The sequence below is a fragment of the Oryctolagus cuniculus genome, chromosome 13 (genome assembly GCF_051225735.1).
Source record: "Oryctolagus cuniculus isolate XC-2025 breed Fujian yellow rabbit chromosome 13, ASM5122573v1, whole genome shotgun sequence".
In the NCBI taxonomy this organism is placed as follows: domain Eukaryota; kingdom Metazoa; phylum Chordata; class Mammalia; order Lagomorpha; family Leporidae; genus Oryctolagus; species Oryctolagus cuniculus.
In genome coordinates this window covers 26302186-26314972 of record NC_142879.1, presented here as the reverse complement: position 1 = coordinate 26314972, position 12787 = coordinate 26302186, and the positions used below count along the sequence as shown (strand labels likewise).

Below are 12787 nucleotides of genomic sequence, written 5' to 3'. Positions count from 1 at the left end.
ATAAAGAGAAGTTGTAGAAAGTCAAGTTCAGATTTTGGTGCTTCATAAAAGTCAAGCTAAATATTTGTAGCTCTCAGTAACTGAAAACTCACTTCAAATGGAATTAGACTTCACCCATAAGAGAATGTATTGGCTCACATAACCGGACATCCAAAGTAAGACAGGTTCTGAAGGGCTTAATCTCCTGACTCAAGCTGTTTCCCCAGTTCTTCTCTCCTTCGTGTGTTGGTTTCATCCTCACCCAGGAGCTACAAAGCCAAAAAAAAGTCAAGACCTCACACTTCCATTAAAGATGAACTTAAGGAAAAACTTGATTAACTTTGATTTTTCTTCAACGAGGGCATGGTATGTGACAACAGACTCCGACATGGTTCTTGATGGTCATGATGCCAGGACTACCACAGTTAGCTGAGTGATAACAGATTTGCAGACCTCTGCTTTGGATGGCTTATTTTATTTTTAAAAGAATCAATAAATATAAATAGATTCTTGATGAGAGGATCCCTAAGAGTGCCTGTGTGGATAAACCTTTTATGTTAAATACTGTCACATGGCAAAGATGAGTGAAAAAGTAATGCAGGTATTTGGCTGATACTCAGGTGGTAAAGGTGAATAGTTTGTTTTTTTTTTTTTTTTAAATGGTACTTTGAGGTTACAGGCATTTGGCCTAGCCGGACAGCATTGGCATGCTGTGGTCTGAGTCTTAGCTCCACTCCCAATTCCAGCTTACTGCTGACATACCCATATGGTAGACCTGGGTGTGGCCAGGCTTCTGGCTTTGGCTTGGCCTAGCCCCAGCTGTTGTGAGCATCTGAGAAGTGAACCAGAGAATAGGAGATATCTCTCTCTGTCTCTTTCCACCATTTAAATAAATAGAAATAATTTTTTAAAAAAATATATGATTCTTTTATACTGCGAAACTGGGTTAAAATAATCATCTAAAAATAAAAATTCTATAATCTGTAATGTAATCTGTAATGTAACTTAAATTTTAACATAAGACATCTCTGGCCTTCCTAAACATTCAAATATTTAAGGACATTTAAACTGGAGGAAAGAGAAATGATTACATTTCCTGCACCAGGAACTGTGTTGCCTAAGAAGCAAGGGCTGTCTCGTGCTTGGAGTCTGCCTCCCCCCCTCCCCTGTGCACAGTTCAGGGGTCATGCAGAAACTCAGCAGGGTGTCTACTGAGAGGCCATGGCCACCCTCCTCTACTTCACTCCTTTTTTTTTTTTTTTTTTTTTTGACAGGCAGAGTGGACAGTGAGAGAGAAGAGACAGAGAGAAAGGTCTTCCTTTGCCATTGGTTCACCGCGCTGATCCAATGGCAGGAGCCAGGTACTTCTCCTGGTCTCCCATGGGGTGCAGGGCCCAAGCACTTGGGCCATCCTGCACTGCCTTCCCGGGCCACAGCAGAGAGCTGGCCTGGAAGAGGGGCAACTGGGACAGAATCCAGCGCCCCGACCGGGACTAGAACCCGGTGTGCCGGCGCCGCAAGGCGGAGGATTAGCCTAGTGACCTGCGGCCCCGGCCTCTACTTCACTCCTTTCTGGATTCCTCGCTTCCCACCTACTACAGTCACCCTAATCTCTCTTCTGAATCTTTCAACCATTACGACTTACAGATTACGTTTCTGTAAGGACCTGAAATGTGTTTCTGTTTAAGTTTTCGTCTCCCCATTTGATACTAGCAGGGAACTATTCTCAAGTGAAAAGTTGTAGAAAAATGAGAAATTCACCCAGTGCCATTCCCACCTTCCAAGTACTGGCACTTCTCCAATATCTGCCTGCTTCTAGTCACTTTCCAGAGCTGTCCACTAATTACTTTTTATGTTTTGTCCAGAATTTCCAATTGTTACCCATGAACTACTCTGCCATTACAAGGAGCAGAACCCCTCTCCTACTTTATTTTAATAGATGTTAAAAGTCACAGGGAAAGTTACAGCTAAATTTCAAAGCTTAAGAGGTGAGAGAATATGTTTTGCTCTTCAGTGTGCCTCTGTCTGCTTTTCTGGCCTTTTACTCTTTTTTTTTTTTTTTTGACAGGCAGAGTGGACAGTGAAAGAGACACAGAAAGGTCTTCCTTTGCTGTTGGTTCACCCTCCAATGGCCGCCACGGCTGGCGCGCTGCGGCCGGCGCACCGCGCTGATCCGATGGCAGAAGCCAGGAGCCAGGTGCTTTTCCTGGTCTCCCATGGGGTGCAGGGCCCAAGCACTTGGGCCATCCTGCACTGCCTTCCCGGGCCACAGCAGAGAGCTGGCCTGGAAGAGGGGCAACTGGGACAGAATCTGGCTCCCAGACCGGGACTAGAACCTGGTGTGCCGGCGCCGCTAGGCGGAGGATTAGTCTAGTGAGCCACGGCGCTGGCCCAGCCTTTTACTTTTAAAGTAATTTCACAGTGTATCTAAATTTTTTTCATTTTTTTTCAAAATGATTTTAAATGTGCACCAATATCACACGGCAGCACTAAATAATAAGATGCTTATGTCTCAGAATGTATTTATTATTAATAATGATGAGGGGCCAGCACTGTGGCATAGCGGGTAAAGCCATTGCCTGCGATGCTGGCATCCCACATTGGCACTGGTTCGAGTCCCAGCTGCTTCACTTCCGATCCGGCTCTCTGCTATGGCCTGGGAAAGCAGTAGAAGATGGCCCAAGTCCTTGGGCCTCTGCACCCACTTGGGAGACCAGGAAGAGGCTCCTGGCTCCTGGCTTCGGATCAGTGCAGCTCTTGCCGTTGCAGCCATCTGGGGAGTGAACCAGAGGATGGAAGACCTCTCTCTCTCTCTCTTTCTCTCTTTCTCTTTCTCTCTGCCTCTGCCTCTCTGAAACTCTTTCAATTAAATAAATAAATATTAAAAAAAAAGAATGTTGGCCAGCCCCGTGGCTCACTAGGTTAATCCCCTGCTTGCGGCGCTGGCACCCCAGGTTCTAGTCCTGGTTGGGGTGTCAGATTCTGTCCCAGTTGCTCCTCTTACAGTCCAGCTCTCTACTGTGGCCTGGGAGTACAGTGGAGGATGGCCCAGGTCCTTGGGCCCTGCACCCGCATGGGAGGCCAAGAGGAAGCACCTGGCTCCTGGCCTCAGATCAGCACAGCGTGCCAGTGGTAGCATCCATTTGTGGGGTGAACCAATGGAAGGAACACCTTTCTCTCTGTCTCTCTCTCTCACTGTCTAACTCTGCCTGTCCAAAAAAAAAAAAAAAAGAATGTTGAAATGAAAACTCAAGATGTCTGTGTTCTTAGAATGGAAGGGCCCCAAGAATGTATCATGGAAGGAGTCCCAAGAGTAGTATGTCCTCAAACGGACATAGATCAGTTGACAAATACTGGTAGTTGTCATCTATATCTAATAAGATCCTTCTGAATTGTTATTCTCCAGTCTAAAAAATTGCTAGTAGAAATATAAATTGGTATAGTCTTTATAAAGACAATAAGAATGTCTTTGAAAACTACTAATGAATTTCACTTTGGTCCTAGCAACGATAGGTAAACGTGCATATATATTAAGGTCATTTATATGTCATTTATTGCCACAGTGTTCAGTACCTGTCCACTCCTGATTGCATTTCCTGCTGATGAAACCCGCAGAGGCCGTGGTGTGGCTCAAGTAGTTTTTTCCTTTCACCACATTGTAGACTGGGATTGAGTTCTTGGGAACTTGAGGAGAGGAGCATACTCTCCCACTAATTCTTCTCTGCCTCTGAAATTAATTTTTAAAAGCTGGTGGGATACAATTTAATCTCTGCATGGATTTATAGCCTTAAAATGTGTGTATTAGGGGCTGGCACTATGATGTAGCAGGTAAAGCCGCTGCCTGTGGTGCTGGCATCCCTTATGGGCACCAGTTTGAGTCCTGGCTGCTCCACTTCCAATCCAGCTCCCTGCTAATGCGCAAGGGAAAACAGCAGAAAAAGGCCCAAGTAGTTGGGTCCCTGCACTCATGTGGGAGACCTGGAAGAAGCTCCTGGCTCTTGGCTTTGGCCTGGCCCAACCCCAGCCATTGTAGCCATTTGGAGAGTGAACCAGTGGATGGAAGATCTCTCTCTCTCTCTCTCTCTCTCTCTCTCTCTCTCTTCCCTTTTCTTTCTGTCTTTCAAATAAATATATTTTTAAAAAATGCTCATGATCCCTGCTTCTGATCAGCAGCATACCAAAGATCCTAAGGAAGACAACAAGGCAACAAAAAGAAATCAAAAGTTTAAACTGAGCAGGGGCAGTGCTGTGGTGCAGTGAGTTAAGCTGCTGTTTTTCATGCAAGCATCCCATAATACCAGTGCTAGTTCCTGTCCTGGCTGCTCCACTTCCCTGCTAATGTGCTGGGAAGACAGTAGGTGACTTAGGCCCTGCCACTCACTTGGGAGACTGGATGGAGTTCCTGGCTTCTGCCTGGCCTCACACTTGAATGTTGCAGCCATTTGGAGAGTGAACCATCAGATAGGAAATCTGTCTGTCTCTCCCTCTCTCTCTTTTGCTCTGCCTTCCAAATAAATAATAAATAAATCTTTAAGAGTAAACTAGGAAAGATAAAAATAAAACTCACTATTTGCATTAATTTTCCTTCCTACCTGCAAATGAAGATGATAAAGTTCCTTGGTGGGTACCTATGCTCGCTCATTCTTTCACTGACTCAGAGCCTAGCCTTGTATGTGAACAGCTGCTTCACACAGCCAGCTAATAAAGAGACTTCTTAGAAAAAGGTAGGAGTTAGGAAAGACGTTTCACCAACTGACTTGCTATTTTTGTAATCATTTCTCTTTCAAATCCTCCGAGGAAACAAGATACAGCAGGTGAGGAGATGTGAGCTTAGCACTGTCAGGTGAACACTAGATGTTTTTCCATGGAAACCTGTGCTTGAGTCCTGTGGTAAAGTGGCCTGTCCAAGCATTCCCCATAAGAATGTGCGTTCTTAGTAAAAATGGGGGAAACAGCAGTAAAATTCTAGGAACATCATTTCTAATGTAAGCATTTCTTCTAATTCAAAGCCTGCGGTTAGTTACCCTTTAAAAAATCAGAAAGAGAAAGCTTTTTAAACAGCCCAGGGGCTCCTCATTTGAAATGTCATCTGCTTGTCTGTGTTTCTCTGGCTCTGTCAGCATTGATGTTAAGAGAGCCTGTAGAAGCTCTGTCAAGAATGCATCATTTGTATTTGATAGCAGCTGTTTGTCCTTTTGTGTTACTGGTTTGAGGCTGGCTTCTTTATTGCTTTGCTAGTATGGAAGAAACTGAACATATTCACTGCACGTGTAAAGTACACTGGATGAAAATTCGGCTGTGGGTCCAGCCACTTTGCTGGGTGAACCTGAAATCCTGGAGGCACGGCATGTGTCTGCCACACCACCACTCACCTTTCTTACCCTAGCCCATATACCATCGGCAGCACTTTACAGCTTTGTAAGGTAAACAGTTTTACTAGCCCATTGTTCGAATAACAGAACTGAGTCCTACAGAGGTTAAATAATGTTCCCAAGGTCACACAGCTGGTAAATGGTAGAGTCAGGATTCATTCCTAGGCAGTGTGCCCCAGATGTATGCTCTCACTTACTGTGCCACACTGTCTTCTGGGATTACTTAGTGGTGCCTAAAAAGCAAAGACACTGGAGAGAAAGAAACACACACACACAGTGTGTAAGGGGGCATCTCAGCTGGGGAGTCTCGCCCAGCTCAGAGGCACATCAGACCTGATGTTGAGAGTGCAGAGGGGAATTGTCCCTTCAAAAGGAGATCTTTCAGTTGGGAGTGCAGGTCTTCAGAGGGCTACAAAAGAGTGGCCTATCAGACGATTCTATGCAGTATGATAAATGTTCCAGTTCTCTGATGTATCATGCTGTTAACTCATTCAGAGCAGAGGAAACCTCTCATACATTCTGAGGGGGATTTTGGGAAAAAAGCCAGAACTCGTGGTTTCTGCACCTGCTCATCTTCTGCTTCATTAAAATACCTGGGCAATCAAAGCATTTCTGTATCGCTGCCTTAGATCACCGTGGTATTATATGTTGGGATATAGAAAGATTATTAAGAATGGGAAAGCTACTGAACTTGGTGTGCACAGACACTCACTCATTCACTGGTTTAGAGCCTAACTGTGTATGTGAATGCAGCTTCACTCAGCTGGCTGCTTACGAGACTTCTTAGAAAAAGGAAAGAGTTAGGAAAGGCATTTCACCAACTGACTTGCTATTTTGGTAATCATTTTGCTTTCAAATCCACTTTACATGGTGATGGTGGCTGGAGTTTGGCTATTTGTAGCCAAGGAAACAAGACTTAGCAGATGAGGAGATGTGAGATTCAAAAAGATTATGGGAAAGGGAATTTAGAGATAGGTTTGTTTTGGTGCAAAGAGATTTTGAAACTCATGAAAAGGTTTTTCATAGCATACCTTTCATGAACTTTTTGAAGACTCTTTTAAATGTATCTTGTAATTCCATTATCTACAAATGTTTTGGCATACCTGGATTTTGATCACCTTTTATCTTTTCAAGTTTTTTTGGTTTATTTGTTTTATTTTGTTTAAAAAGCAGAGTTACAGAGAGAGAGAGGGAAAGACAGAGAGATCAGGATTTTCCATCCACTGGTTCACTCCTGAAATGGCTACAATGGCCAGGGCTGATCCAGGCCAAAGCCAGGAGCCAGGAACTCCATCCTGGTCTCCCATGTGGGTGCAGGGGCCCAAACCCTTGAGCCATCTTCTGCTGCCTTTCCAGGCTCGTAACCAGGGAGCTGGATTAGAAGTGGAAGCAGCTAGGACTCGAACCAGCACTCATAAGGGATGCCAGCATCATAGGCACTGGGTTAACCTGCTGTGCCACAATGCTGGCCCCTCTTTTTAAGTTTTTGAAAGTAAAATTCTAATTAAAACTGTGTGAGTTCTTGAAATTGATTTATAGTAGATTTTTTTCAAACCATGCTCCTTTCTTTCCTCACTTCTTTTTTTCTGTGTACTAATAATTTTTTAAGATTTATTGGCCGGCGCCGCGACTCAATAGGCTAATCCTCCGCCTTGCGGCGCCGGCACACCGGGTTCTAGTCCCGGTCGGGCGCCGGATTCTGTCCCAGTTGCCCCTCTTCCAGGCCAGCTCTCTGCTGTGGCCCGGGAAGGCAGTGGAGGATGGCCCAAGTGCTTGGGCCCTGCACCCGATGGGAGACCAGGAGAAGCACCTGGCTCCTGCCATCGGATCAGCACAGTGTGCCGGCTGCAGTGTGCCGGCCATGGCGGCCATTGGAGGGTGAACCAACAGCAAAGGAAGACCTTTCTTTCTGTCTCTCTCTCTCACTGTCCACTCTGCCTGTCAAAAAAAAAAAAAAAAAAAAAAAAGATTGATTTGAAAGTCAGAGTTACACAGAGAGAGAATGAGAGGCAGAGAGAGAGAGAGCGAGTGTGTCTTCCATCCGCTGGTTCATTCCCCAATTTGCTACAACGACCAGAGCTGTGCTAATCCAAAACCAGGAGCCAGGAGCCAGGAGCCAAGTCTCCCACATAGCTGCAGGGGTCCAAGGACTTGGGCCATCCTCTACTGCTTTCCCAGGCCATAGCAGAGAGCTGGATCAGAAGCGGAGCAGCCAGGACTTGAACCGGCGTCCATATGGGATGCTGGCACAGCAGGCAGCGGCTTTACCCGCTATGCCACAGCGCCGGCCCCTAATAATTTTGAATGTTAAGATACCCCTGACCTGATGTTTAGATGTTTAAATAATGAGAGAAAGCAGTCTGGTGGTGAATTCGAGTCTTTGAAGGCATCTGAGTATAGTCATTCTTGTCCTTTTGGAATCCTTTGTGTGTATACTGGATATTCTACTGATCATACCATAGAAATTTGCTTGAGTTTCTGTGATTGTCAACATCACTATAATTTTCAAATTCTTACTAAGTAACTGACATGCATTTTACCTAAACCTGAAACAGCAGAAGGCCCTTTGAGGAATGGCAAGTTGTAAATCCTAACCAGAGGTAGAAAAATCATCATAGACCTTCCAGAAATAACAGGGCGCCTTCGCAGAGGAGCTTGTGGGTTACCCTCCTGTCTACTTTGATGACCTCTGAAAACCCCAATAAAATAACACTAAATGAGAAAGCAGATTTAACAAAGGTCACTTTGTAAAAAAATTAATTACTTTTATTTGAGAGACAGATAGAGTCTTTCACATTCTGGTTCACTCTCCAAATGGCTACGCTGGCCCTGCGCCAGGCCCAGTGCTGAAACTGGGAAGAGGGGACTCAATCCAAGTCTCTCACTTGTGGGTGGCAGGGACCCAGTCACTTAAGCAATCACCTCTGCCCCTCAGGGTCTGCAGTAACAGGAAGCTGGAAACGGGGGCCAGAGCCGAGTCTAAACCAGATGCTCTGATGTGGGCGATGGGCTGCTTCACTGCTAAGCCAAATGCCTGCCCTGAAATGAGGCTTGGTTTGTTTGTTTGTAAGTATAAGCTCACAAGCATAAGAAGAACAGCAGGGAAGACGATGGCAACAAAACTTTTGGGAAGCTGGAAAAACAGAGTATTACATGTGGTAACAGAACCAGCCACCTATGGGAAAGCCAGGGACTCACCTATCCTACCATAGAACTTCCAGAACGCAGGCAGCACCTGTACCCGTGGAAGTGAGGTTACAAGCATTGCTGAGTTTGGGAACCCTGGTTGAAATATTTTTTTTTCTTTTTAAAAATATTCATTTGAGAAAAACAGACAGGCAGATCTTCCATCCTGCTAGTTTACTTCTCAAATACCCACAACAGCCAGGGCAGTGCCAGGCACCAGGAACTCCACCTGGGTCTCCCACGTGGGTGTCAGGGACCCATCCAGTTGACCCATCACCTGCTGTCTCCCAGGATACACATTAGCAGGAAGCTGGAATTGAAAGCAGAGTTGGGCCTCAAACCCTGACACTCTAATATGGAATGCTGATGTCCCAACTGGCATCTTAATGACTGTGCCAAATGCCTGCCTCTCAAATCTATTTTAAGAATTCAGACCCTTAAAACACTAAACCTGCACCCCACAGTTGCATGATGATTCTTTTTTTTTTTAAGATTTATTTATTTATTTGAAAGGCAGAGTTACAGAGAGGCAGAGAGAGGGAGAGAGGTGTTGCATCTGCTGGTTCACCCTCCAAATGGCCACAATGGCCAGAGCTGAGCTGAGCCAAAGCCAGGAGCCAGAAGCTTCTTCCAGGTCTCCCACGTGGGGGCAGGGGCCCAAGGATTTGGACCATCTTCTACTGCTTTCCCAGGCCATAGCAGAGAGCTGGATTGGAAGGGGAGCAGCCAGGACTCAAACCAGCGACTATATGGGATGCCAACATTGCAGACAGTGGGCTCTACCAGCTATGCCACAGCGCCTTCCCCAGTGTGGCGATTCTTTCCCTACCTTGGCAAACATAGGGGCACCATAATGAAGACGCCTGAGAAAGTGAAGTCAGGGTGCTGAGCACTGAGAGTCCCAGCCCGCTTGTCTCACTGGGACCTCAAAGCCAGCAACCTCTCTCTAGGCCTTCTTTATCTAGGCAGGAAATTTGAGGATCTTGCGCTGGGGGGATGGGCAAGTTGAAGAAGAAAGGTCAATTTAAATGGCCCACCCAGATAATCTTCCATGAGACCTGAGGTCCATGGACTGCACTCAGTTGCTGAGAGCTTTCACTGAGCTGTCAGCAAACAGTGAATTACCAGGTATCCAGTAATCCAACCAGTTGAAAGAGAGAAACTAAAACAGACATAGGAGGTGGCTCTGAGCAAGAGATTCTCCAGGAAAGGATGTCCTCCAAGACTCCTAAGAGTGCACAGGAGTGCGTTAACCCTTTACTTTTGTGGCTAGAAATTTCCATTACAATTTAAAACTTTCTCATAAATATACGATAACAATAAAATAATGAACTATAAAAAAAAGAATGCTTAAAACAATAAAGGGATCCTTAAACAAGACCTTGGCTGACTGCAAGGCTTCAAGTAGCCCTCTCTTAAGAAACAGCTGGAGGATGTCCCCTATCACAATCTGTCTTAGAGAAGGAGGAAGGCGTGAGGTGCAGGAAGCTCTTCATCCATTTCAGGAGTGTGGGACGTCACCAAGACAACAGCGAAGGGACTCTGCAAAATGGAAGCTTCAGGGGACCAGCATCCCGTATGAGCACCAGGTTGAGTCCCAGCTGCTCCACTTCTGATCCAGCTCGCTGCTGATGCACCTGGGAAAGCAGCAGAGGATGGCCCAAGTCCTTGGGTCCCTGCACCCACGTGGGAGACCCAGAAGAATCTCCCGGCTCCTGGCTTCTCCCAGCCATTGGGGAGTGACTCAGCAGATGGAAATCGATCTCTCTCTCTCTCTCTCTCTAACTCTGCCTTTCAAATAAATCTTTTCTTAAAAAAAGAATGGAAACTACAGGCAGCAAGTCCGTAGTCTAGGTGAGATTTCTTCAGGAAGGTGAAATTGAAAGGATGTGTGATGGAGGAGAGTACGCTGGGAGATCCAGACCACAGGTCACTCTGCTGCTGCCTGTTTTTTAAATAAAATTTTATTCAATCACAGCTGTGTACATTCACTTATACACTGTCTGTGGCTGAGACTATATAGCCTGTAAGACCTAAAATTTTGTCTGGGTTTTTAAAAATTTTTATTTATTTGAAAGGCAGTGAGATAGAGATCTCCATCCATCACTCCCAAATGCCCACAACAGTCAGGGCTGGGCCAGGCTAAAGCCAGAACCTTAGAACTTAATCTGAGTCTCTCAGATGGATGGCAGGGACTCAGCTACTTAGGCCATCATCTGCTGCCTCCCTGGGTGCACACTAGCGAAAATGAGAAGAGAGCCAGGACTCAAACTTAGGCATTTCAGTGTGGGATACAGGCGTCCTAAGCAGTGCCAAATATCTGCCTGTGCCTAGACTATTTTCTCTCTGGTCCTTAAAAATTTTTTTTGCTGACCCTCTTCAGAGAATAGACTTCAGACCTTGACTGAAAGCTGGTGGTTGAATTAGTTATATGTAAATAGAAAATTAAGCAAATGAAAAATAATATAATTGCCCAAGCCAGGGCAAATAAAAATAGGGCAAGAAAGAAAAGGTGAATCTATTTACATAATAATGGGACGTCTAGTACTGAGCTAGTTCACATTATTGTACATCACCTTTGGAAAAGTGGGAGGATGTGAATGTTAGAGGGAAAAGGAAGATGAGAGAGCTTAATCCCCATCTTCCACAGTGGGGAGTTGGTAGATAAGGCCTAAACTTGAGTGAGAATTCTGCTGAGAAATACCAAGGTAACTGGCTAGAGAGGCGAAAATCAGTGCTCTGGAGGGACAGACAGGGCTGTGATTCTTAATACAAACAAACCTTTTGCAGTTGTAAAACTGTGTGCCTTGGGGGATGATGTGGCATAGTGGTTAAAGCCACCACCTGCCACACAGGCATTCCATATGGGTCTTGGTCCAGCTCCCTGCTAATGGCCTGGGGAAAACCTTTCCCTGTCCCTTAAACTCTCCACCTCCCTCCCCCTCACCCCCTCCCTGACTTTGAAATACATAAAGAAATCTTAGAAAAACTGTGTACCTTAATACAGAGAAAAGGAAATAAGAGAAATCCCTCCCACATACACAAAGTTGGAAAACAGAAAAGGAAAGAAACTCTTTTCAAAGTCAGCAAATACGGGGGGTCCTCATGCTACCCCTTTCTCCTCTGACATCCGTGGGTGTCACTGAACATCACCACCCGTGTCCTGTTGAGTCAGACATGGTCTCAGCCTCTTCACAGTAGGGTTCCAGTGGCATTCTGTCAGTAAACGTTGTCTCTACCCATGTAACCAGTACCTCTGACGTAATTAGTGAAAATCCACCAATTTGGGCAGATTCTGTTTGGTTCTTAGACCTACGAAAAAAAGCATTGATTGCTGAGATACATTATTTGGCCTAACATTTAAACATATGACTGCATCTTTGGATTTAGCTGCATTTTAAAACTTCATATATTCTATATACTATTCCTACTTAATCCACAAGTACAGAAAGTCATAGTTTTCTCAGTAATTATTTATAGATGCGGTATAATTTAAAAGTATGTCTTCAGCATCTGTCACTGGACCCAACACATGATGGGCCAGTAAATGTTTGAAGGAGGCATACCTGGTCTCCATTGTGCAGTTCACAACAACGGTTTACAAAAACCAAGATGCCCTGAGAAGCTGAAGAGAAAAACCTTTACAAAAGCAAAAGGTGGCTTCTCATTTTTATTCAGCTGGCCATTACCCGAGCTAAGCGATCCTTCTCGTGGTTTTGACTTTTGAATTTGCCCTTTTCTTCTTAGGATCTTCCCCATCAAAGATGTGCCCTTGGAGACTGACGATGACCTTTCCAATTGGCTCTACCAGCGGTTCATTGAGAAAGAGGACCTCTTGTCACATTTTTATGAAACAGGTACCCAGCATTCTCTGAACTTTTCTGAAGGTACTGCTGACTCCAAAGGTAGACTTTGGGGGAGATAACTGTCTTTTGATGTTTCTGATAAAGGAATAAAAATATTTCTATATTTAAGAATTTCAGCTTTAAATTTTTGTGATGACAAGTTAAGTGTTCATGAACCTGTTGCAGCAAGTATCTAATTCAGGGGACTGCACAGGCGACATGTGTTGTGTGTGAGATTATGTGGGGTGAAGCTACATTGGCATTGCACTTGATTATTTGAATACCATCATAGGGTGGTCATTTGAGATCGTTTTAAGTACATTGTTATATGTTTATCTTTTCTTTACAAGTAGGAATAGGCTCACTTTTTAAGTTTTCATGAATATAGTCTTGGACTTTTCTCCT

General features: G+C 44.9%; 1 protein-coding gene across 6 annotated transcripts in view; it reads left to right on the top strand.

Moving 5' to 3' along the window:
* LPGAT1 (lysophosphatidylglycerol acyltransferase 1) overlaps positions 1-12787 on the top strand; it is a 92976-nt gene that overhangs the window by 73940 nt on the left and 6249 nt on the right. For all 6 annotated transcript variants that reach the window (XM_070055253.2, XM_051820552.3, XM_051820547.3 and 3 more), the window contains one exon: positions 12285-12394. In XM_070055253.2, coding sequence (XP_069911354.2) covers positions 12285-12394 — 110 coding nt within the window. The remainder of the gene's footprint in view (positions 1-12284; positions 12395-12787) is intronic.